This window comes from Cervus elaphus, chromosome 5 (genome assembly GCF_910594005.1).
Source record: "Cervus elaphus chromosome 5, mCerEla1.1, whole genome shotgun sequence".
NCBI lineage: Eukaryota > Metazoa > Chordata > Mammalia > Artiodactyla > Cervidae > Cervus > Cervus elaphus.
In genome coordinates this window covers 90,801,616-90,825,983 of record NC_057819.1, presented here as the reverse complement: position 1 = coordinate 90,825,983, position 24,368 = coordinate 90,801,616, and the positions used below count along the sequence as shown (strand labels likewise).

The window sequence follows — 24,368 nt, the reverse complement described above, 5'->3', positions numbered from 1 at the left end:
AGCGACTGAACTGAACTCAGGGCCTCAGTTGTCCCATCTGTAAAATGGGCACAAAATTAGTCTACACCTCAGGGTTATATTGAAGAGGAAATGGAATAATAATGCCCATACGGGGCCTGACATACAGCAATCCCTGAATAAATGGCCACAAGTGTGGGTGGTGTTTTCTTTCTTCTTTATTATGTATTCCAAATTTCCTATAATTATAGTTTTCAAATTGTGTACAACTAATAAACATAATTATTTAAAATTTCCAGGGAGTTGTGGCCTATCCCGTGGGGATCTTAAGCCCAGTCCAGGCTTGGGAATGTGGTTGAAGGCTTTCTTCCAGCCCTGTCGAGGCTGGGCTCAGCTCGACAGAGACCTTGACCCCGGGAGCAGCGCTGTTGTTCATGCTCTGAGGGACCCTGGGAGCTTTATTTACAGAGAACACTGTGTCCCAGGGCCCGACTGCCCCCTCACCCCAGCAGCTGCTGTATGGACTGAGCCGACAAGGGGGGTTGCCGCTGGCCGATCCCAGTGTTCCGCTGGGTCACAACCTCCTTTGGCACAGAGTTCTTCCTTTAGAAGCAGCTTCTGGCTCCCGAATGCAGAGCTGAGCTTGATTTTGATCACGTCCAATCCCCACGAGGGGGCTACAGAGTCTCTTCTTATGACTTTGAAAAGCATTTGGAACTAGATAATGGTGATAGTTGCACAGCACTGTGAACGGAATGAATGCCGTTGAATTGTGCATTTGAAAATGATTCAAATAGCCAACGTTATGTTAGAGATTTTTGTTGTAATTTTTTTTAAGTGGAAAAAAAAATCCACTTGTGGGAGGAAGACTAAAGGGAGAGAGGCTTGTCCTGTGGGGTTTGGTGGTCACTACAATAGGAGAACTGGATGTAAGCCCTGTTCCCACCCTTGCTGGCGATGACCTTGGGTACCTTAACCTCTCATCCTCCATGAGGGTAGCAAGCTGTCTTCAGATGGCCGTCATGGGACGCAAGTGTAATGAAATAGTGTAAAACTCTCTAAAATAACACTCAATACTTTTAAATTAGAATTATCTCCCCTTCCCAAAGAAAGAAGGAAAGGAAGAAATTCATCACCAGAAGTATAACAGTACTGGTTTTGGTTTGTTTCTGGGTTTTTTTGTTTGTTTGTTTGTTCTTGGCAAATCGTGAGGCTTGAAATTCTGTTTGTTTGTTTGTTTTAGTTTAAAAAATGTATTTTAATTTAAAAAAAGTTTGGCAGAGCCCTGCGGCATGTGGGATGTTAGTTCCCCCACCAGGGATCGAACCCATACCTGCTGCAAGGGAAGCACGGAGTCCAAACCACTGGACTGCCAGGGAAGTCCCTTGAAATTCTGTTAACTGGAAACTTCCAGAAATAAGGAAGAGAAGAAACTAAAGGAACCTCTCAATATCTGGCTTCTCACCGTGAAAGAGATGTTGTTTTTCCCCTTCAGTTGTTTTTTTGTGGGGCTTCCAGAGAGGCGATGCTGAGATTCATGGTGCAAAGGAGGGCAGCTCAGTGGGACAAAGGCCCCCAAGAACCATTCCAATATCACCATTCCGCCCTGGCATTGTCAGTGGAGAAATGGTGTCCTTGGCCTGTCCCCTGTTTTTCCCCCTCTTCCCCCTTGCCTTGCCTTCATACCTTAGGTTGCCTTTCCCATCTTTCTCCTGGGAGATTTATTTCTGTCTCTTTTTCATGTAAAGCAGCGGAAATGAATCATCTTCCGGCCTGTTTGGTAAACAGCCTCTGACCCTTCTCCAAGCTCTCTCACTGGTTCCTCTGGAGATGTTCCTAGGCCAGGCAGCACCCCCACATCCAAGACCATCCTGGCTGGTTATTCTTGGTCATATTCCCCTCCCCCAGGGCCTGGAGGCCTGACCTCCTCCACCCTGGAGAAGATGGGAAATGACACAGAGCATTCCAACAGATGATCCCATGAGCTGCCCAGCGGGGAAGCAAGGGAGCCACTGAGTTTTGAGGGCTTTGTGTGCCAATGACCATCTCAATGACCCTGTTCGGTGATCTCTCGACCCTCATTTTACAGATGAGGAGTCCAAGGCTCTGAGAAGTGAAGGAACTTGCCCAAGGCCACACAGCTAGTAAGTGATGGAGCCAAGATTCAAAGTCTGGCTTCCTGAATTCATTCCATTATACCATGCTGCCTTACATGTTCACATGCGTATATGCATGTGTGATGAATTGGAGATGCTGGCAGGTCAGCTAGAAGATCAGCTGCAACCCACCAGGATGGAAACCGAAGATCCATGTGCATTATGCTTATGACAGATAGGTGTTTGTATACAGAGGGAGTGACACGTGTGCACAGCGAGTGCCTTACCAGGAGCCTGTGCATCACTGAGGATGATGTCAAGGAGGGACAGGAATGGGGAAGGGGCAGGGGGATTCATGAAATGCCCAGATTCAAGACCACCTAAAACCCGCTCACACCTTAAGTGATGAACATTCTCAGATAAAAGTGCCCGGTGGTATCCCATTGGTAAAGCCTCACTTCCTGGGGAACACAGTCAAACAACTATTTATTGAACTTCTAAAAATGTGCAGGTGCTGTTTCTAGGAGCTGTGTGGGATACAGAAATAAAACTTCTGACATCAAACTAGTGTGTGTCAGAGGTTGGGGAGGAATTAACATAAATATATAAATAACTGTGATGCAAGGTTGGTTGAAAGCTCTCAGGGTCAAAAGGAAAAATGGACCTTATAAGGGCTAGTATTCTAGCAAGACGAGAAGCTGGAGAGATCACTCCAAGCTAGCTAAGTATCAAGGAGGGCTTCCTGAGGAGGTGGCATTTAACGTCTCTGTGTCTTTAAGTAGATGTAGGATCTCCATAGATATTTCCTACTAGTTCAGCTGGTAAAGAATCCACCTGCAATGCAGGAGAGCCCGGTTCGATTCCTGGGTCGGGAAGATCCCCTGGAGAAGGGAATGGCTACCCACGCCAGTATTCTTGAGCTCCCTGGTGGCTCAGTCGGTAAAGAATCCATCCGCAATGCGGGAGACCTGGGTTCAATCCCTGGGCTTTCCAGATTCCCTGGAGGAGGACATGGCAACCCACTCCAGTACTCTTCCTGGAGAATCCCCATGGACAGAGGAGCCTGGCGGGCTACGGTCCATGAGGTCGCAGAGCTCACGACTGAACGACTAAGCACTGCACAGGACCTATATCAGGAGAATGCCTTAACAGAAGTTAGAGCCTTGCTAGTTTTCCAAAGACATATGTCCTCATTCTCCTTTTACAGAGGCGAAAATTGAGGCCCAGAGCGGTTGATCAGGTTGTCCACAGTCACAACGCTAGCCGGTGATAGGCCAGGATTTGATCAGCGGCCAGAGTGAACGACTCCAAGCCCTGCGCTGGGTCCCTCCCAGACGGCCTTAGAGAGGAACGCGATCCGCGCAGCTGGGGGCGCAAACTGGACGCGCCGGGGGCGGGCCGGAAAGTCCAGAGTGGGCGGGGCTTAACGCCCCGGGGGCGGGGCTGGCGGCGAGGACTTGGCTGCAGGAGCTGAGGTTGCTTCCCGCTCCACCTGCGGGCGAGCGAGCTGGCCATGGGCGGCCGCGGGCCGAGGGGCGGCCGGGCTGAGCCCTGAGCCCTCCGGGGCCGGCCATGGGTGACCGCGAGCGCAACAAGAAGCGGCTGCTGGAGCTGCTGCAGGCGGCGGGCACCGGCAACGCGTACTGCGCAGACTGCGGGGCGGCGGGTAAGGTCGCGGAGGCGCGTGTAGCCCGGTACTCTGGACCGGCCCGCGGCCCGCGGGTCCCGTCCCCTGCCTCCAGACCCGGGCGGGTCCCAGACCCCCGCGCACGACTCTTATATCACCTTCGGACCCGGGCCCCCCACAGCCCTCTCCTCGGCCAGTACTGCCCCCACTCGAAGCCGGGCCCCCTGACCTCTGGACCTCGACGCTGGATCCCAGCCCCGGGTGCCCTGCCCATTCTACTCACCTCCCTCTGCCAGACACCCTGCCCACCCGGACCACGGTCCTTGACCTCTTCTTTTCGGACCCAGCCCCTTCCCCCACCCTCGGATCCAAACATCCCACACACCAGGGTTCCCAGACCCCGGACCCAGGTCTTCCCGTATGGTCCAGTGTCCGCTCCCGCGCCTCGGACGTCCCCGGGGTTCTGCGCGCTCAGACCCGGCGCACGCCAAGGGACTCTGACCCCACTTCCCAGCCGCAGTTCCCGGCGAGTTGCGGGTCAGTCCTTCCGCGCTCTCCTCTCAGTTCCTTGAAGTGCTGTCACTTCCACTTCGCGCCCGCCTCAGCCTCTCGCTCTTCATCCCCCGGACTCCTTCCAAGATCTTCATTCTGGCCGCCGCCGCAGCCGCCTCAGGGCCAAGTGGGCTGACCAGAGGGTTTCATGCTGGTATCTTAGTTCGCGCAAGGCGGGGAGGCGGAGAGAGAAGGCATGGGCTGTTGGTACCTGCCAAGCCCTTGCCTCTCCCGGCGCCCCTAGCCTAGCCCTGGTTTCTTCAGCCACCTCCCCACCCTGCCCTCTCACCCCGCAGATCCCGACTGGGCCTCTTACAAGCTGGGCATCTTTATCTGTCTGAACTGCTCCGGAGTCCACCGCAACTTTCCAGACATCAGCAAAGTGAAATCCGTCAGACTTGACTTCTGGGACGACAGTATCGTGGAGGTAGCAAGGGGCGCACGTGGAGAACCTTTGAACAGGAGCCTGCTCCCATTCTCCAGGGAAGGAAACTGAGGCCGAGAAAAGGGCAGTAAGGAGCCAGTTAGAGTTGCCTTAGACAGACACCCTGAGTTCAAATCCTGGCTCCATCGCTTACCTACTTGCAAGCTGCAAGGTCCGGAGCCTGCTATTTAACACTAGCTGTGGGCCCTTTCCACACGTGTATTATAAATATACCACTCTCCCTTCACAGAGCTGCTATCAGGATTAAATGCTGACTCAAGACAGGTACAAAGTAAGTAGTCAATTAACAGCTGCTGGTCTTAGTGGCTGAAGTCCTGGACCAGAACAGAAGTATCCTGATTCATGGTCCATAGCCGTTCTCCAGTCCCCCTAGCCAGGGAGGGAGCCACCTTGTTCTCCTGATCTCCAGAGATGGAGAACACTTTCAGCCTGGATGATGACACCATTCTGGCCAGAAAACCTTCAGAGAGCAGGCAGTCCTAAACTGGGCTGGCTGAGGACTTCAAGGACCCATGTTTACTGAGTACCCCTGTCTGTTCCAGGCACTGTGCTAGGCCACTGGGCTAGATGCTTTGTTCATTCATTCATTCATTCCTCTAAGCCTGCATTTGCTGGGTGTAGGAGAGAGCAGTGAAGATAAAGTCTCTGCTTATGTGGAGCTTTACATTCTAATGCAGGAGAAAGACCGGAAACTGGCATATAAACCTGAAGGTCGCTTCTTTGTGCCTCATCACTCCCCCGTTATGGGCTTCCCTAATGGCTCAGTGGAAAATAACCTGCCTGCCAATGCAGGAGACATGGGTTCGATCCTTGGGTTGGGAAGATTCCCTGGAGAAGGAAATGGCAACCCACTCCAGTATTCTTGCCTGGGAAATCCCATGGACAGAGCAGCCTGGTGGGCTACAATCCAGGGGGTCCCAAAGAGTCGGACACGACTGAAGCAACTTGGCTCTTGGCATTCCCCGGTTATAGCTTCTTCATCTTTGCAGGTGAGATCCCTGAAGCCCAGGGGGTTAGGTGTAGCCCAGGGGTCACTCAGTGAATAAATGGCACAGCTGAGATGGGAACCGTGCTCTGTGGAGACCCAAAGCCCATGCATATCCTGAGACACAGCCCAGTGGCCAGTGGGGAAGGGAAGAATAGGGTTCACTCTTTCCAAGAGACGTGGATTAAAAATGGGCTGTTTGTTCCACATGTGTCCCCAGCCCAGAAATGCCATTGATGTTACTGAGTTCTGACTGATGGCCAGGGCCGCTTCTGACACATATGCATGCCTCTGGGTCTCTCTGGTGCAATCTTCCTGACCTACATACTCTATGGGATGGAACACTGAAGTGCATCCTCCAGTTCCATCTATCTCCTACGGACCACTGCTGGTGGTCCTGGCCATCTGTGGAGGGCAGTGGAGAAAGTACATGAGCTTTGGAGTTAGGCAGGTCTGGGTTCAAATTCCAGCTCTCCACTGACCAGCTGTGTTACCAGCTAACCTCTCTGAGCCTTGGTGTCCTCACCTTATAACAGGGACAGTAGTATTACAGTGATTGAGGGGATCAAATGGAATAATGTGGGAGAGCTGTAAAGTGCTCTGCCTGTATGAGGCATGGTTGTTACATTGTTCCAGGCTGGGACTTCTGAGCATCACACGTGACCAAGCTGGGTCGGGAGAAATGTCAAACTCCAGGAGGAATGTCTCCTGACTCAGCCTAGGAGCCAGTGAGAACAGTGACCTTCTGGGTAGACTGTGGTTTCGTTTCACGTTTTTTCAAGTTCTAACTTTACCCCAAGTTGCTGTTGTCTTGCAGTTTATGACCCACAATGGGAACCTCCGAGTGAAGGCCAAGTATGAAGCCAGAGTCCCTGCATTCTACTACATCCCCCAGGCCAACGACTGCATGTGAGTGGATGATTTCCTGGTCCCACCCACTCCCGCCACTACCCCATCTCCAGTGCCTTTGTCTCTGACAGTCTTTTTTGTGGACCTGCCCAGCAGGTGGAGCCAGGAAAGCATTTGGTACATGGAGAACACAGAGATCTGTGTGAGGCCCTCTCTACCTTCGGAGCTTGGGTCGTCTCTTCTCCTTTCTGAGACTCAGTTTCCACAGCCGTGAAATGGGACATCTGCTTTAGTTTCTGTCCCTTTGCCTTGATGTTCTAATAGCCTACAGGTGATGACTAACTTGATTAAGAAGAGTAACGCCAGTATTCTAGCAGAATCAATGTGTTTCAGCTACTTTGCATGGAATCTTGTGCCCAGAGCTGTCCCACCCAAGCTCAGCATAGCTCCAAGGCAGCTGCTTAAGCCCCAGATCCCCAAATAATAACCATAGAAATACTTGCAGCTACTAATATTTATTGAACTTTACTATGTATCAGGCCCTGTGCTAAATGCTTGTGTATGTTAATTTTCGTTCTCTCAACAACCCTATGAGATCAGTATTTGGTGAAAACCATGTGGATGAAAAACCTGAGGCTGATAGAGGCAGAGCTGGGACTAGCCCATCTGATACCAGGGCCTTCGTGACTGTACCAAGACGCTGGGAAAAAATCCAGTGTACTGGGATTGCATGCCGTGGAGCAGCAGGAGGGTTCCGGTCCCCGGGGGTGACGGATGAGGGTGACACTGGTTACCTAGTGACCCCAGACCTCTGCAGGACTGACGGCCTGAGCCTGAGCTTCCCTCCCAGGCACTCAGCCTCCGGGTTGAGTGTGAGTGGAGTGTGAATGGGGAGAAGGTTTACCTCCAGGCAGACAGGAGGCATGACCTGCAGGAAACAGGCTGCGTTTCCGCCACCATTGTCCTCTAACCACGGCAGGATGCTGTTGGACCGTGCACAAACTATACAACCGTACCTAGTGTCCTGTCATTTCTTAGTATTTAAACATCCCGGGAGTGGCAGGGCAGGCCCAGCTTTCCACTCGGGAGACCCCGGTATGGTTCTCTGTCTCTGTCACTCTCCAGCTATGAAAAGGCAGACAAGGGAGCAGAACTCTTCAGGTCGTGGCAGCCTCATCTCTGAAATGTAGACAGTGATGCCCGCGTGGTAGCATGATGGTAGAGATTAAAGGAGATAACTTAGGTAAAACATCTCACAAGACACCCCTCATGCCATTTCTTTTTTTTAGGATTTATTTACTTGTTTTTATTGTTTGGCTGTGGGTGGGTCTTCATTGCTGTGCGCAGGCTTTCTCTAGTTGCAGCAAGCAGGGACTGCTCTTCGTTGAGATGCGCTGGCTTCTCACTGCGGTGGCTTCTCTTCTCGTGGAGCACAGGCTCTAGGCACACGGGCTTCAGTAGTCGCAGCACGGTGGGCTCAGGAGCTGTGGCGTGTGGGCCCTGGAGCACTCGGGCTTAGTTGCTCCTCAGCATGTGGCATCCTCCCGGACCAGGGATCTGACTGGTGTCGCTTGCCTTGCAAAGCAGATTCTTCACCACTGGACCACCAGGGAAACCCTTCATGCCAATTTTAATCTATTTCTACCTCCACTTTGGCATATTGGCTGGTGGCTGGCCCAGCTGTGGTATGTGCCAGGCTTAACGTGAAAGGGCCCCTTTTGCCTCACCCTTTGCTCCCAACCCTTTGCTCCAAGGGGAAGGGATCGGGTACTTGGTGAGCACCTACTGAGCTCAAGGCTCTCTGCCAGTGCTACACAGACACTATGTGTCATGACCTCTACTACAGCCCTGAACTGTAACCCCTTCTGGTTGAATACTAATGGCCTCCATCCCTAATTCTAAAAGTCCCCTGAATTCTCCACCTCCAGAATCTCGGTCTCCATTCCCTCTCCCAGCTCTGATTCTGTGATTCAGAGTTCCTCCATGTCCTGGGGGCAAGGGTAGTGCATTCAGTAGGGCTCTTGACTATACACGACAGAAACCCAGTTTAAACCAGCTCATGCACAAGGTGATTTTCTGGGTTCGGATCAGACCGCACAAAGAACGGAGGTGGAGCCACCCTCCGGAAGGACAAGCTGGAGGCTCCCGCACTATCAAGTCTCTGAAATCCCTCTGGTTCCCATTCCTGCCTCTTTCTCTCAGCCAGGCTTTCTTCCTGTTGTTGTTCAACTGCTCAGTCGTGTCCGATTCTTTGTGACCCCATGGACTGCAGCACGCCAGGCTTCCCTGTCCTTCACTATCTCCTGGAGTTTATTCAAACTCATGTCCATTGAGTCGGTGATGCCATCCAACCATCTCACCCTCTGTCGCCCCCTTCTCCTCTTGCCTTCAATCTTTCCCAGCATCAGGGAGTCAGCTCCTTTTCCAATGAGTCAGCTCTTCGCATCAGGTGGCCGAAGTATCAAAACTTAAGCTTCAGCATCAGTCCTTCCAATGAATATTTAGGATTGATTTCCTTTAGGATTGACTGGTTTGATCTCCTTGAAGTCCCAGGGACTCTCAAGAGTCTCCTCCAGCACCACAGATCGAAAGCATCAATTGTTCGGTGCTCAGCCTTCTTTATGGTCCGGTTCTCACATCCATACATGACTACTGGAAAACCATAGTTCTGCCTGTATAGACCTTTGTTGGCAAAGTGATATCTCTGCTTTTTAATATACTTCTTCCTGTAGCTGGGAGCAACACCATAGCCATGTTCCCAGCTCCAGCTCCCAGCTCCACCCTGGAGAGAGGGCTTCCAATCCACCTCTCTCAGTTTTGCTCCTTTTGGTCCCCACAGCCCAGCGCCAAGCTCTGATTGACCAATTTGGGTCAGGTACTCAGTTCTAGGTCATTCCCTGTGGCCATGGGATGCAGTCATATCAACCTGGGAACATTTGCCTGGAAAAGGCAAGAGGGAACCAAACAATTGGAATGAAGTCCCTCTCAGCTGTGTGGATTTTCTGTATGGGTTGTGGGTGACAATGTCCAGTTGGGCTAATAACAAACACCTATTATGTGCTCAGCATAGTACTAGGCCCTCTGTATGCATTTAAACGTCTCAACGACTCTAAGGGATAGGTAGATATAATATTACTGGAATACTCCCCAAGTTCAGAGGAGTAAAGTAACTTGCCCTTGGTCACACAGTGGATAAATGGTAGAGTAGGACCAGGTCCCAGATGGTCAGACCCCAAGACCACTGCTCTGTCCATTGTAGCATGCCCAGATCTCATGGCTGTGCCTTGGGGAGAGGCTCATGGACTCCTCTGGCTTAAGCTCATGAACACATAGTGTGATGTGGCAGAATAGATGGTCCAGGGGAGCTGGCATCTGTCTCAGTGACCTAGAGGATTGGGGTTGAGGTTGGAATAGCATAGTGGTTTGAATATAGCCCCTGGGGAGAGAGATTATTCCCTGGTGAGATACTGGCCTTGTCTGCAGACATTTTGGAGTATCACAACTTGGGAGGGGTTGCTATTGGTATCAGGGGGGTGGAAGTCTGAGATAATGCTAAACATCCTACAAAGCATGAGATAGTCCCCTATCATGAAGCATTACCTGGTCCCAAGTGTTAATAGTATGCAGGTGGAGAAACCATGGCCAGCCTGGCCAGGCAGCCAGGCACTGCTGTGAAGCTCCCATCCTCAGCTACAGGGTCTCATAAAATTGCCATGAAGAGAGGATGCATCAGACACAGCTGACTAAAGGTTCTCTCTTTTTAGGGTCTTAAAAGAACAGTGGATTCGAGCTAAGTATGAGAGACAGGAATTTATGGCCGATGGGAAAACCATCTCACACCCAGGTAAAGTTATTTTCATTATCTTTTGAGGGCTGATTCTGATGCATTCTAGAAAACGAAGTGCCTGAGTATTAGGAACAAGGTCAGCAGAGAGATACCTGCCGCTGTCCCTCTGGCCCCAGAGACCAAGGTGTGGGTTCCTCTGCTCCTAAAATAGCAACACATTGGCTGGTGGGGTTTTATGGTCTTCTTGGCCGAGAAGCTCATTCGTTTCAGGTCCTTGCAGGACCACAGGGTGTATAAGTCTTAGTATAAATTGCAAGAAGACTCACCCCCGGGCAGACCAGGTAGAAATAGACAACCTGCTTCTGGCTAAGGGGGCCCCTGGTGTGGCACAAGCCTTGAGAAGGAGAGTGGGCTGGTTTTGCCTCCCTCCCCACCTTTGTGCAGGGCATGACCTCATCAGTGGCCTTGGACCTGCAGCACATTCTACCCCTCTGCTGTGAGTCCAAATGGACACTGTCCCAGAGAGCAAAATGTACAAAACCGCTCGAGGACCAGAGGCAGCCATTGCTGAACGCTCGTAGCCGCCAGAAGCAGAGTGTTCAGCCGCCAGCAGGGACCCGGAGGTCACTCATTATTCCCGTACTTGGGAGACTTTCGGTTGGCTGCTATCAACGTGAAGTTGGGCCTCTTTCAAAATCGGTGCAGTTTCTCAGTTCTTAGCCTACTTAAGGGTTCCTTTAACTTTTAGTTTAGCTTATTTATTTATTTTTGGCTGTGCTGGGTGTTTGTTGATGCACTGGCTTCTTTCTAGTGGCAGTGCGTTGGCGTCTCGCTGCGGTGTCTTCTCTTGTTGCAGAGCGCAGGCTCTAGGCCCGCAGGCTTCCATAGTTGCGGCACGTGGGCTCAGTAGTTGTGGCGCGTGGGCTTAGTCGCTCTGCAGCATGTGGGATCTTCCCAGACCAGAGATCAAACCTTTCCCCTGCATTGGCAGGTGGATTCTTAACCACTGGACCACCAGGGAAGTCTCCACCTAAAGGTTTACTATGTCTTCTTAGGAAACAGCCAAGAAAGAAAGTTGGGGGGACCCCCAACTAAAATCATACAGCATTGCAAAGTTTCCCCAGGCCCACATCCTGCAGCTGAAATAGCTAAATCAGATCTGAGACGTTTCAGCAGCAGGTGGGCGGTCCATTCCACCCCTGAGACTGCACAGTATGGGGTCACCAACAGGCAGGTGAATTGCTGGTTGGTCTTAGAGCTGCGGTGGTTCACTCTTTCTCGTCTTTGGTGGCAGGTAACCGAGAAGGGTTCCTGTGGAAGCGGGGAAGGGATAACGCACAGTTCCTGAAAAGGAGGTTTGTCCTCCTGGCAAGAGAAGGCCTGCTGAAGTACTACACTAAAGAAGAGGTAAGCTTCCCTTACTGCTGCCGGAGCGAGGGCACTCACCCCTCTCTGGTCTATGGTTTGATCAATGGTGCCTGGTCTTGCAGATGAGCTCAGTCACTGAGACTTAGGTACCACATGCTGCTACTTTTCCTCATTATACAATCCATCCAGTCCACTGAAAACCTCACCTTCTCTTCACCTTGAATGGGCTTAAACTGGTCCATGATTAAGCTTTTGATGATCACTTGACTTTACTTCATTTATTCATTCACTCAGGAAATATGTATTGGACTTCCTTGTTGTCCAGAGGTTAAGAATCAGCCTGCCAGTGCAGGGGACTCCGGTTCGATCCCTGGTCCAGGAAGATCCCACACACTTCAGGGCAACTAAGCCTGTATGCCACAGCCCCTGAAGCCTGTGTGCCCTAGAGCCTGTGCTCCGCAACAAGAGAATCCACCGCAATGAGAAACCTGCACACTGCAGCTAGAGTGACCCCCGATCACTGCAACTAGAGTAAGCCCTCACGCAGCAATGAAAACCCATCGAAGCCCAAAAATATATATTCATCGAGCACCTACTATGCTAGACCTTATTCCAAGCACTGAAGATATAGCAGTGAACTAAACGAAGTTCCTGATCTCTTGGGGCTTCCATTCTAGTGAATAGAGACAGGTAATAAGCAAAATATATGTTACCTATCCAGTGGCAATAAGTTCTATGAAGTAAAATAAAAGAAAGTGAAGGGTTAGAGCATGATACAAGTATGGGGCGTGGGGAGGTGGTCAGAGGGGGCCTCTCTGATGACCTTTGAGCACAGAACACAATAAACATGAGTAAGTTATGTGGCTTTGTGGGGGAGGGGTAGAAGAAGCAGAGAACAGTATGTGCAGGAGCATGGTCATGTGTGCTGATTAGAAAAGATGACCCCTCTGAGAGGGTGCATCCCTGGTCCCAGTCTAGGCAAGCAGAAGCCTAGATGCCAGTTCTCCTCATCCCTTCAGCCAGGAGCTTTTGGTTCAGCACACAAACTTCCCAACCATGAGCCATAGCCGTGGCTTGAGCTGGGAGTGTATTTGGTGAGACTATAGGGCATGAAGGAGGCCAGAGTGCCTGGTACAGAGTGAGCAAAAAAAATAATGGAGAGAGATGAGCTCACATAGTGGAAGACTTTGAAAACCATAGGAAGATGGTTTTGTTTTGGTTTTTTTTTGGGAAACACCTTTATTGAAATGTAAATTCACATACCATAGGATTCACCTATTTCAGTTCAGTTCAGTCGCTCAGTCATGTCCAACTCTTTGTGACCCCATGGATTGCAGCACACCAGGCCTCCTTGTCCATCACCAACTCCCGGAGTCCACCCAAACCCACATCCATTGAGTCAGTGATGCCATTCAACCATCTCATCTTCTGTTGTCCCCTTCTCCTCCTGCCCTCAATCTTTCCAAGCATCAGGGTCTTTTCAAATGAGTCAGCTCTTCGCAGTTCACCTATTTAAAGTATGTAATTAATAGCTTTTAGTATATCCGTGGAGTTGTGCAACTTTCACCATAGTCAATTTTAGAACATTTTCATTACCCTAAAAAGAAAACCCACATGTGTGAGCTCTAGTTCTCCACTCTACCAGCCTCCCCCAGCCCTGTTGTTGTTTAGTCGCTCAGTCATGTTTGACTCTTTGCAACTCCGTGGACTATAGCCTGCCAGGCTCCTCTGTCCATGGGATTTCCCAGGGGGTTGCCATTTCCTACTCCAGGAGATCTTCCGGACTCATGGGTGGAACCCGTGTCTGCTGCTTGGCAGGTGGATTCTTTACCGCTGAATCGCCAGGGAAGCCCTCCCCTTGCCCTAGGCAACCACTAATCTACTGTCAGATTTGCCTGTTCTTGACATTTCATACAAATGGAATCATACAATATGTGGTCCTTTATAGCAGACTCCCTTCATTTAGCATTAGGTTTTTAAGGATCATTCATGTTGTAGCATGTATCAGTACTTCATTTCTTTTTATTGCCAAGTAATATTCCACTGTATGGATATACCACATTTCACTTATTTATTCATCAGCTGATGGACAGTTGTTTCCACTTTTTGGTTAGTATGAATAATGCTGCTATGAACATTCATGTACAAGGTTTTATGTGAATCTACGTTTCCAATTTTCTTGGGTAATTCTCCCTAGGAGTGGAACTGCTGAGTCATATGGTAACTCTATGTTTAATTTTTTGAGAAATTTTTCCAAAGTAGCTGCACCATTTTACATTCTCACCAGTAGTGTATGAGGGTTCTCCACACCCTCACCAATGTTTGTTATTATCTGTCTTTTTGATCATAGCCATCTTAATGGGTACAAGATAATATCTCATTGTGATTTCGATTTGCATTTCCTTGATGGCTAGTGATATTGTGTGTCTTCTGATGTACTTACTGGCCAATTGCACATCTTCTTTGTAGAAATGTTTATTCAGAGCCTTTTCTCATATTTTGATTATGATATTTGTTTTTTTTTTTGAACTGTAATAGTTCTTTTTATAGTCTATGTACAAGGCCCTTATTGGGTATATGATCTTTTAAAAAAAATTACATTCTTATTTCTTAATATTCTTTTTCATTATGGTTTATCACCAGAATATTTTTACAAAAAATTTTTGTGTTTGGATTTTACTCTGCTATTGGGAAGACATATGAGGGTTTTGGGGCTTCTCCGGTGGCACTAGTGGTAAAGAACCTGCCTGCCAATGCAGGAGATATAAGAGACCCAAATTCGGTCCCTGGGTCAGGAAGATCCCCTGCAGGAGGGCATGGCAACCCGCTCCAACGTTCTTGACTGGAGAATCCCTTGGGCTTTGGAGCCTGGTGGGCTATGATCCATAGCATCACAAAGAATCAGACATGACTGAAGTGACTTAGCATGCACGCAGGAGGGTTTTGAGCAGAAGAGTGATAAGCTTTGACTAAAACTTTTAAAAAGAGACACTCTGGCTGCTACTTGGGCAAGAGTGGGGCAGGAGGAGGCAAGAGTAGAAGCAGAGAAACCAGTTAGGAAGCTACTACAATAATCCAAGATCAGGATAATGGTGTTGGAGATGGTTAAAAGTGGTCTGCATGCAGTTTGGAAATAGAACCAGTGAGATATACCAAAGGATTGGACATGGGGTGTGAAAGCCAGAGGGATCAAGGATGATCCACAGGACTTCTCTGGTGGTCCAATGGTTAAGAATCCGCCCACCAGTGCAGAAGACACAGGTTCGATCTCTGCTCCAGGAAGATTCCACGGGCTGTGAAGAATGAAGCCTGTGTGCCACAACTACTGAGCCAAGAGCTCTGGGGCCCGTGAGCCACAATAAGAGAAGACATCTCAATAAGAAGCCCATGCAACTAGAGAGAGAGTAGCCTCCTCTCGCGGCAGCTAGAGAAAGCCCAAGGGCAGCCACAAAGACCCAGCACAGCAAAAAAATAAGAATGCATCCCAGATTTTTTGCCTTATGCAACTATGAGGTTAGTTTGTCATTTGCTGAGATGGCAAAGATTTAGCTCCCTGAGGGGATGATCATGAGTCCTTTTTCCTTTGAGATGCTTATTAGTCATCCACGTAGAGACTGAGGAAGCCGTTCTCAGAAGTTCTGAGTCTAGAGGTTTGGGGAAAGTTTTGAGCTGGAGTCAGCAGCGTGCAAACTGGTTGAGCAACAGGACTGGTTGGAATCACTGAGGTGGGGGGTGGGGGTGGATGAGAAAAGATGTCTAAGGACTGAGTATTTTAGGTATTTGTTACTGAGTGACACACCACCCTAAAAGTTAGTGGCTTGAAATAGCAATTGATTGTGTCTCATAATCCTCTGGGGCCAGGAATTTGAGCAGGTGGTGGCTGCTACAGGGTACTCCCTGTGACTTCAACTGGGTCATTCCCTCTGCTACATTTTCCTGGGCTGGGCTGGGAGACCCAGAAAGCCTTCACTCACATGTCTCGTGCTTTGCTTCCTTGTGGTTTTTCTCTCTGTGAATGTTCCTCATTCAGGAGTCCAGCTCAAGCTTTGTTACAGCATGGCGGCCAACTTCCCCCAAGCAAACGAGGATGCTGCCAGGCCTCTCAAAGTTTAGGCCAGGAACTGCTTGCTATTGGTCAGTTCCAGTCATGCAACCAAAACCAATTCGGTTCAATTCAGTTCAGTTCAGTCGCTCAGTCATGTCTGACTCTTTGTGACCCCATGGACCGCAGCACGCCAGGCCTCCCTGTCCATCACCAACTCCCAGAGTTTACCCAAACTCATGTCCATTGAGTCGGTGATGCCATCCAACCATCTCATCCTCTGTCATTCCCCTTCTCCTCCTGCCTTCAATCTTTCCCGGCATCAGGACCTTTTCCAGTGAGTCAGTTCTTCGCATCAGCTGGCCAAAGTATTGGAGTTTCAGCTTCAGCATCAGTCATTGGGGAGGGGATAGAGATTACGCCTCTTTTTTAAAAAAAAAGTATTTATTCCTTTTTTTGGCTGTGCTGGGTCTTCATTGTTGCACTGAAGCTTTTTCTAGTTGTGGCGAGCAGGAGTTACTCTCTAGTGGTACACGGGCTCCTCACTCTGGTGGCTTCTCTTGTTGTGGCGCATGGGCTCTAGAGCACATCAGCTCAGTAGTTGTGGCTCATGGACTTAGTTGCTCTGCGGCATGTAGGATCTTAGTCCCTGACTAGAGACTGAGCCTTCGTCCCCTGCATTGCAAGGGGGATTCTTAATCACTGGACCACCAGGGAAGTCCCTGATGTATATCTTGACTGTGGTGGTGGTGGTTACGTGAGCATATATGCTTGTCAAAAAAACTGTACTCTTAAAATGAGTTCCATTTATTGCTGACAAATTATACCTCAGTTAAGCTGAATATGTGAAAATTAACCACAAACTGAGAGTCCACTCAAACTCATCGTGTTGGCAAAATGTTAGAAAACTGGCAGCATCAAGTGTTGGTGAGGATATGGAGAAAGGAAAACTCTTCTGTGTTATTGTTGGAAGTAAATATTGGGGCAACCACTGCGGAGAGCTAGTAGTGAAATAACTTAGCAGTTTTCAGTAAGTCAAGGATGTACACACTTATGAGCTAGCAATTCCATTCCTAAGTATGTACTGTGACCTAGAGACACCCTCACAGATGGATGCCAAGGACGCAAGCTGACTGCAGCAAAAAATTAGAAACGATCTCAATATTTGTCACCAGGAAAATAAATGGATAACTTTTGGTATAGTCATTTACAAGAGCTGAGTAGATGGATTTATTTCAACATGGATAGAACTAAAAACTACCAGGTTGAGTGACAAAAGTAAGATGTAGAATGAGCTATATTATATGATACCATTTATGTAAATTAAAGCCACATAACACATGTAAGTTCATAAGCATGTGTATTGTGTGTATAAAAGTATAAAAAGTGAGCTAGAAGGATGAACATCAAACTCATGACAGTGATTGACTGTGGGGAATGGAGGAGGGGAAGGGACAGGGTAAGTAGTAATTAAAGGGATTTTGACTTTATTAGTAATGTCATATTTTTAAAATAAATTTCCTTTTAAGGAACAATATTGTCAAAATATACTTTTTTTTGTATTTTTAGTATTTTTCATAGTAAATATTTTAAAAGGAAAGTCTTCTAGTAATCTTTCAAGAAAGTCATTATGAAGAATGTTGGCCTGAATCTGTCCAAACTTCTTATGTATGTGCAAATAAACATATACACATATAGTTTATGTACATCATATATACACTATATGCAGGTAGCATATGCATATATATGTGTGTACAATTTTTGCATTTATAGGTTCCTACTATATATCCTGTCCTAGTACTTGGTATTTCTTACACGTAGATATCATGGATATTTTTTCATATTAGTAATATTGATTTAAATTTTCCTTAGACAATTCTGTGATATTTTGTTGTGTGGATGTGCCATGATTTATTTATTTATTTAACCCATTATCATTGATGGACATTTAAATAATTTTTTTTTTTACTGATATAAGCAACATGGTAATAAAACATCTTTTGACATATGTATTTGCATAGTAATGCAGTTACTTTCTCAGATAGATTCTGAGATGTGAAATTGTGGGTCAGGGCAAAACAGTCAGTGTTTTAATAAATAAGATCAAGTTTCCCTCTAGAGAAGACTGTCCATTAGAACTTTTGTCAGTGATGGAAATGTTCTATGTCTGCATCTGTCCAGAACTCTAACCACTAGCCACAAATAGCCACTGAGAACTGAAATGGGAGTACGTGTGCCAAGGAACTAAAGTCTCTCTAAAAAAAAATTTACTTATTTATTTGGCTGTGATGGGTCTTGGTTGCAGCATTCAGGATCTTTGGTCTTCATTGTGGCGTGCAGGAACTCCAGGAAGCTATGGGATCTAGATCCCTGACCAGGGGACGAACCTGGGCCCCTTGCATTGGAAGCACCGAGTCTTAGCCACTGGACCACCAGGGAAGTCCCTGAAGTCCTAACTTTAATTCATTTTAATTTTAGTATCTACATGTGACTACAGCTACAGCTACTATGGGACTAGATTGTTGGTATCATTTTTCTTCCTCTCATCAGTTATGAAAGGAAGCATTTGTTTTCCCTTTGCCTTCTTAGCATCAGGGAGTGCTCAGACTCTGTTCAGACCCTGAGAACAGAGTAGAGTGTGGGAAGGCATGCTCTGAGGCCCCCACCCCTGCTTTTACTTGTTTATCTATTTCATTTGATTGGCTTCCATGGATATTCATTATAAATTTTTTTTTTGGTTGCACAGCATGAAGGATCTTAGTTTCCTGACCAGGAACTGAACCCGTGCCCCCTACAGTGGAAGCATGGAGTCCTAACCACTGGACCGCTAAGGGAAATCCTAATGATTTATTTTAGAAAAAGTTCTATAGCTGAAAAGCTTGAAAAGTTCTAAGTTACGGTCTTTCCAAGCCCCCTTCCAGTTCAGAGAAGCCCACTGATTAAGCAGGATTGGTGGGATGGCTGGATACAGAGAGTGGTAGAATATCTGTGGATCTTGATATTATGGCAAGAACATTAAAAACTTATGTGGAGTTCCGAATTGGTCATGTTTGCCTTAAGGCTCACCGACGAAGGTGATGAGAAGTCACTCCACTGCTTGTAGGCATCCTGAGTATCCGATTCCTCTCTTTTAGGGTAAAGACCCCAAAGCTGTCATCAGCATCAAGGACTTGAATGCCACCTTCCAGACAGAGAAGATTGGGAACCCCCACGGGCTGCAGATCACCTACCGGAGAGACGGCCACGTTCGGAACTTGTTTGTGTACCACGAGAATGGGAAGGTGAGAGGATGGCGTTGCCACTCCAGCCTCCAGCTCAGTAGACCCGAACCTCGAAGGCCCAGCTCCCTGACTCCCTGGAGCAATAGGCTCTTGAGATTCGCTGCTGCTGTTTGCTTTAATCTGTTGTCACTTTCTGTTTTTGGCCACACTGCGTGGCTTGTGGGATCTTAGTTCCCCAACCAGGGATCAAACCCGGGCCCTCGGCAGTGAAAGCACTGAGTCTTAACCAACGAACTGTCAGGGAAGTCCCTGTTGTCACTTCTGGTCGGAGACAGAGTAGAAGTTAAGGCAGAGTGAGATCTGGGAGAGGAACCTGGAGGGGACCGGGGGTGTGTCTGGATGGTGCATAGCCACCCAGGGGCATCCAGTTAGCAGACAGGACTATGCCCAGAGGTGGCAAATCGGGTGCAGCCAGAGATTCCAAATATGAGAGGAGGGATGACTCGAAGCTCAAACAGTGCATCCCACGGCCTCCCTTCTCAGTGTGTGGTCCGGTCCCAGCTGCAGGATCATCACCTGGGCGCTTGTTAGAACTAGCGTCTCGGGCCCACCCTGGACCTGCTGAGTTAGAAACTGCATTTTCACAGGATCCCCAGGTGATATTCAGGCACACTGAAGTTTGAGAAGCTCTATCAAAGGTCCAGGAAGTCAGCTCCATCAGAGAAGAGCAGGACAATAGTACAGCTGCAAAGACAAAAGCCAGCTCTAAATGGTAGGGTCATGTGACTGGGCAAGGGTCAGAGATTCTAAGTGGAGGTGAGGAGGTGCAGAGGTGGGGGCTGACGTTCTATGAGTTGCTATTAATTCTGTAGCTGGGCACTTTTCTTGGTGATCACTATACATCATTCCTTTTCTTTTAAAAAAAATTAATTAATTAATTTGGCTGCACTGTGCGGCATGTGGGATCTTCGTTCCCTGACCAAAGATGGAACCATTGGAAGTGTGGAGTCTTAATCACTGGACTGCCAGGGAAGTCCTGTACGTCAGTTCTTAATCTTCAAAACAACCCTGGAAATGTTTTATCCCCATGTTACTGAGGCATGGGACTTCCCTGGTGGCTCAGCGGTAAAGAATCCACCGGCAGTACAGGAGTCACAGGAGATGAAAGTTCAGTCCTTGGGTCAGGAAGATCCCTTGGAGGAAGCCGTGGCAACCCACTCCAGTATTTTTGCCTGGAGAATCCCATGGACAGAGGAACCTGGCGGGCTACGGCCATAGAGTTGCAAAGGGTTGCGCACAACTGAAGCGACTTAGTACGCACGCACTGAGGCATGGGCGTGTTAGGTAATTTGCTCAGAGTCACGTGGCCGATGGTTCCTGAACCCTGCACCTGTCTGACACCTCGTGCGCCTCTGCTGGAGGGAAGACCCTTGACAGCAGGAGTCAGAAACTAGATACAGGGACTGGATCTTCCCAAGAGGCCCCAGCACTGCGATACTGACTGTGGATCGTCCTCCAAGCAGGCTTCGTGCTCTCTCCACAGTCTGGGCTGACGTCCCGGCGTGGTCTGAAGGGCTGGGGTTTGGAGTCAGAAGTTGGGACCCTGCTCCTGCCACTCCTGGCGTGTTACTAGGGCAGGTCCCTTCCCCTCCTAAGCCTGCTTATGTATGGTTGATAATACCCACTTCCCGGAGGGGTCTTGAGGATTGAGAGACTGTGAACCATGAATGTGAATGCATCTCATTACTGTGAAGTGCATTATAAACATTAGTTGTCACTGTTGTTATTTGTTCATGACTGTGGCAGCAGCGGAAGACAAGCTCTTGAGAGCCATTTCTGATCATTTCTGCGGTCAGGACGTCACTCTTTCAATAAATCCTTATGGCACCCCTCCCTGCAACGTGCACAGTACTGGGGTGTGTAGTGAATGAGGCAGAGCCATGAGTGGGCTTCTAGGATCTCATAGTCCTGGGAAAGAGACAGATGGGGAAATAGGCCCTGAAGATACTATGTGATGATGCTGGTGGAGGCCGTGCTACAGACACACACAGGAGACATATAAGTGGCCTAGTCTGCGGGAGGCGGGGGTTGGGGTGGGAGGGGGCAATCTAAAAGGTTTTCCAAACAAGGAGGTTCTACTTAAGAATTGTGTGAATATGCTGAGAAGGGGAACACTCAAACCAGCTTAAAAGGGTCATGAGTGGAAAAGAAACAGGGGTATTTATTTCAAGGGACAGAAGCATGGTTGGGCCACCTGAGAGATTAGAATTAGGAACTGTGGTGTGTGTGATTCTGTGTGTGTTTGGAGAGAGAGAGAATACACTCTTAACAGGAACACATTGTTTTATAAAACCAGGAGTGCAAGTGACATCTCACTTCTTTGCTTCTCTAAATGCAAGGATCTCATTCCCCAAACTGCCAAGAAGTCTAGTGCCACTCATTTTTCTCAGCTCCCTCCATTGGCTTTACCAGAATCTTGGGACTGGTGCAGTCCAGGAGGCATGGAGGTGATCCCTGGCTCTCAATCCATGGTGGGCTCACTGCTGTAGCCCCAGTCCACTGACTGGATACCAGTGGCTACCTCTCCACGCCCATCACTGCTGAAGGACTTTTGCTGAGGTGCCCACGATCTCAGACACTTATGGTACCTGACTCCCTCCCACTGGCTCAGCTGTAGAGCGTCTGACAACCTGGTTCTGGTCAGTCTCTTCTCCCTGGTGATGCCCCAGCTTCTCCCTTAGATGGGCATAAATGGGGGGCTACAAACTCACGCCTGCAGGAGCCAGGTGGGCAAATTAAAAGTGAAGTGAACAGCCTTAAGTCTGTGGCAAACAGGAACACATGTATAGAGAACTGAAACAGGCAAAACTTAAGGACAAACAAACCTGTATGCAGGTTGGATTTGTGACCGGAAGAGTCTTTCCAAAGTGAAGGCCTAGGTGGGTCTTCCGTGGGGATGATCCCCTTCCCTTAGTGCCTGAAACCCTATAAGGTTCTTAATGCCCTGGTCAAGAGAGCTTAGGAATACTGAACCAGCAAAGCTTGACCTAAAACAGAGAAAAGGTACTGATGTTTCATACCTTTGAAACCAAATTCAAATGAATTTCTCAATCACTGTATTACATCCAAGTGCAGCACAGCAGCTATTTGAACAGGTCTTTCCTCTCCTCAATTCTATACTCCTGTGAGATAGAATCTGATAAGCCCTGTTCAGCCTCTGTATTGGTCCAGCCCTCATCCAGTTTCTGTGGCCAAGAAGGGGTAGGATCATAGCAGCAAGTGTGACTGCAACTGTGGATGGGTGGTGCGTGGCTGAGAATGGGTGGGGCATTTTTCATAGAATCAGGGTTTGGGTGGAGCAAAAATCTATTCCATCTAAACTCACTCTCAGGATGAATAGAATGTTCTAGATAAAAGATGTATCAAGGGTGAGGGCAGAGAGGTGGGTGAGGCAGAGTGTTCCAAGAGAAGGGAAGAACATGGGAGCAGTGATTGCAAATGATTTTGTATGGAAAGAGCTCAGAGAGCAAAGTGAAAGTGATAGTGTTAGTCACTTCGTCCTGTCCCACTCTTTGTGACCCCACAGACTGTAGCCCGCTAGGCTCCTCTGTCCATGGGATTCTCCAGGCAAGAAGACTGCAGTGGGTTGCCATTTTCTTCTCCAGGGGATCTTCCTGACCCAGGGATCGAACCTGGGTCTCCTGCATCGCAGGCAGATTCTTTACTGTCTGAGCTGTCGGGGAAGTCCAGAGGGCAAAGTAAGTCATACTAAAGAACTTAAGACTCTCCCTGAGGGTAGTGGAGAGGACTCTAAGCTAGACTCAGTTAGATTTGCAATTTGAAAATCACTCTGGCTCCCGTAAGGTCTGAATGAAGAGTGGCAGAGCAGAGGCAGAACCAGCTGGAATAAGGGGTTCAGCAGGTGAGAGATGATGGTAGACACTGCTGAGGGAGGCACTCTCCCAGAGGGACACAGGAGGTCCACGCCAGCTTCAGCCTAAGTTGCACTCCAGGTGATGAGCATCTGCACTGATGGAGCATCCCCAGGTGTACCTGCCCCCACCTGAAAGCCGATCTTTGACATCTGACGACCTTTGCTCCTCAACGTGTCTCCCAATGACCAGCAACTCATCATCTGTGAACTTGTTAGGAATGCAGAATCTCAGGCCCCACCCCAAACCCACTGAATTCAAATCTGCATTTTAACGAGATCCTCGGATGATGCATACACACAGCAGCAAGTGCCAAGCACTGTGCTGGGCCGCTGCGTAGCTCCTGTGCAGTTGGCCTCGGTCCTTTCCCATGGCCCTGGGGATGTGTTTCCCACTTGCTCAGGTGCCGCCCTGGGCTCTGGCACCATCCTCCCAGGTGCCTGGGGTCAGCCTGAGTAGGACTGGGGGGTATGCATGTGTCCAAACCTGAAGATCCAGCTGGCTGCCTGCTACCAGCCTCAGCTGCCCGCCCCGGCACCCCACCCCAACCCCAGGCTCCCAGCCTGCACTCAGTCTCATTGACTGTCTGTCTGTCCTTTGCATGTCTCTCTGCAGGAGATAGTGGACTGGTTCAACGCCCTCCGTGCAGCCCGTCTCCAATACCTTAAAATGGCCCTTCCTGAGCTCCCAGAGTCTGAGGTGAGCTAAATGCAGACCCCAACTTCCACGGCTCCTGTCTGCCACCTCCTATGCTCCTGGTTGGCTGACCTCAAAGACACGCAGAGGCCAGACTCAGTTTGACTGCAGGAAAGACCTTGAGCCTTGGGGTTGGGGACCTCAGCGGGAAACCGAAAGCTTTCTCCTGGGGAGGCTGGGGGTTATGGCCTCATCGTTGGCAAGGCAGTCTCGAAAAAGCAGATCAGACTCTCCCCTTTGGGATACGTCACTCACAGTGTCAAAAGGCAGGATTTGGGCATCTCTTTCTGACTTCTCCCACTGAAATGCACAAATGGTCCCTCACATACTGCTTATAACATGCTGCTGAACCTGCTTTATCTTGTCGTCCCTTTTATCTAATCGTCCTTTGCAGCCAGCAGTTAGGTGAGGTGATTATTCCCATTCCAGTGATTAGAAATGGAGTCCCAGGAAGGTCAAGTGCATAACCGAAGGTGTTCTTCCCACTTGAACACCCCCCACTTTGCCCTTTCCTGGTCTGCTTTAAGGAAGGCAGTGGGATCTTTCCCATTGTCATTCTAACAGGAAGAGTCTGCCTTTCATGGCCAAGGTGACAGTGAGCCTGAGAACTTCGTTTCAGTTGTCTTCAGAGGTTGGGGCATCCACGTATATCCCTCAGGCTCGGCTGGGGAAGCTGCAGAGTGTGGGCCGGAAGGTGTGAGCTGGGAGGCCTGGGCCCTTGTGGATGCTCTGCTGCTGACTTGCTGTGTGACCGCTGCAGGTGGAGTCGCCTCTGTGCGCATCTGTTCCCACATCTGTAAGATGCGCTTG

The 24,368-nt window shown here is 49.0% G+C and overlaps 1 protein-coding gene across 2 annotated transcripts in view; it reads left to right on the top strand.

Moving 5' to 3' along the window:
* Nucleotides 1–3,485: 3,485 nt before the first annotated feature.
* The window catches only part of ADAP2 (ArfGAP with dual PH domains 2), a 30,525-nt gene continuing 9,642 nt past the window's right edge, over nucleotides 3,486–24,368 (top strand). The window contains exons 1-7 of one of the 2 annotated variants that reach the window (XM_043903101.1): nucleotides 3,486–3,720; nucleotides 4,530–4,660; nucleotides 6,481–6,572; nucleotides 10,277–10,356; nucleotides 11,594–11,706; nucleotides 18,844–18,990; nucleotides 23,478–23,561. In XM_043903101.1, the coding sequence (XP_043759036.1) occupies nucleotides 3,627–3,720; nucleotides 4,530–4,660; nucleotides 6,481–6,572; nucleotides 10,277–10,356; nucleotides 11,594–11,706; nucleotides 18,844–18,990; nucleotides 23,478–23,561 (741 nt within the window). In that variant the 5' untranslated portion in view covers nucleotides 3,486–3,626. Of the gene's footprint in view, nucleotides 3,721–4,525; nucleotides 4,661–4,907; nucleotides 4,950–6,480; nucleotides 6,573–10,276; nucleotides 10,357–11,593; nucleotides 11,707–18,843; nucleotides 18,991–23,477; nucleotides 23,562–24,368 lie in introns of those variants that run through there. The other variant, XM_043903102.1, reaches the window with a different exon arrangement.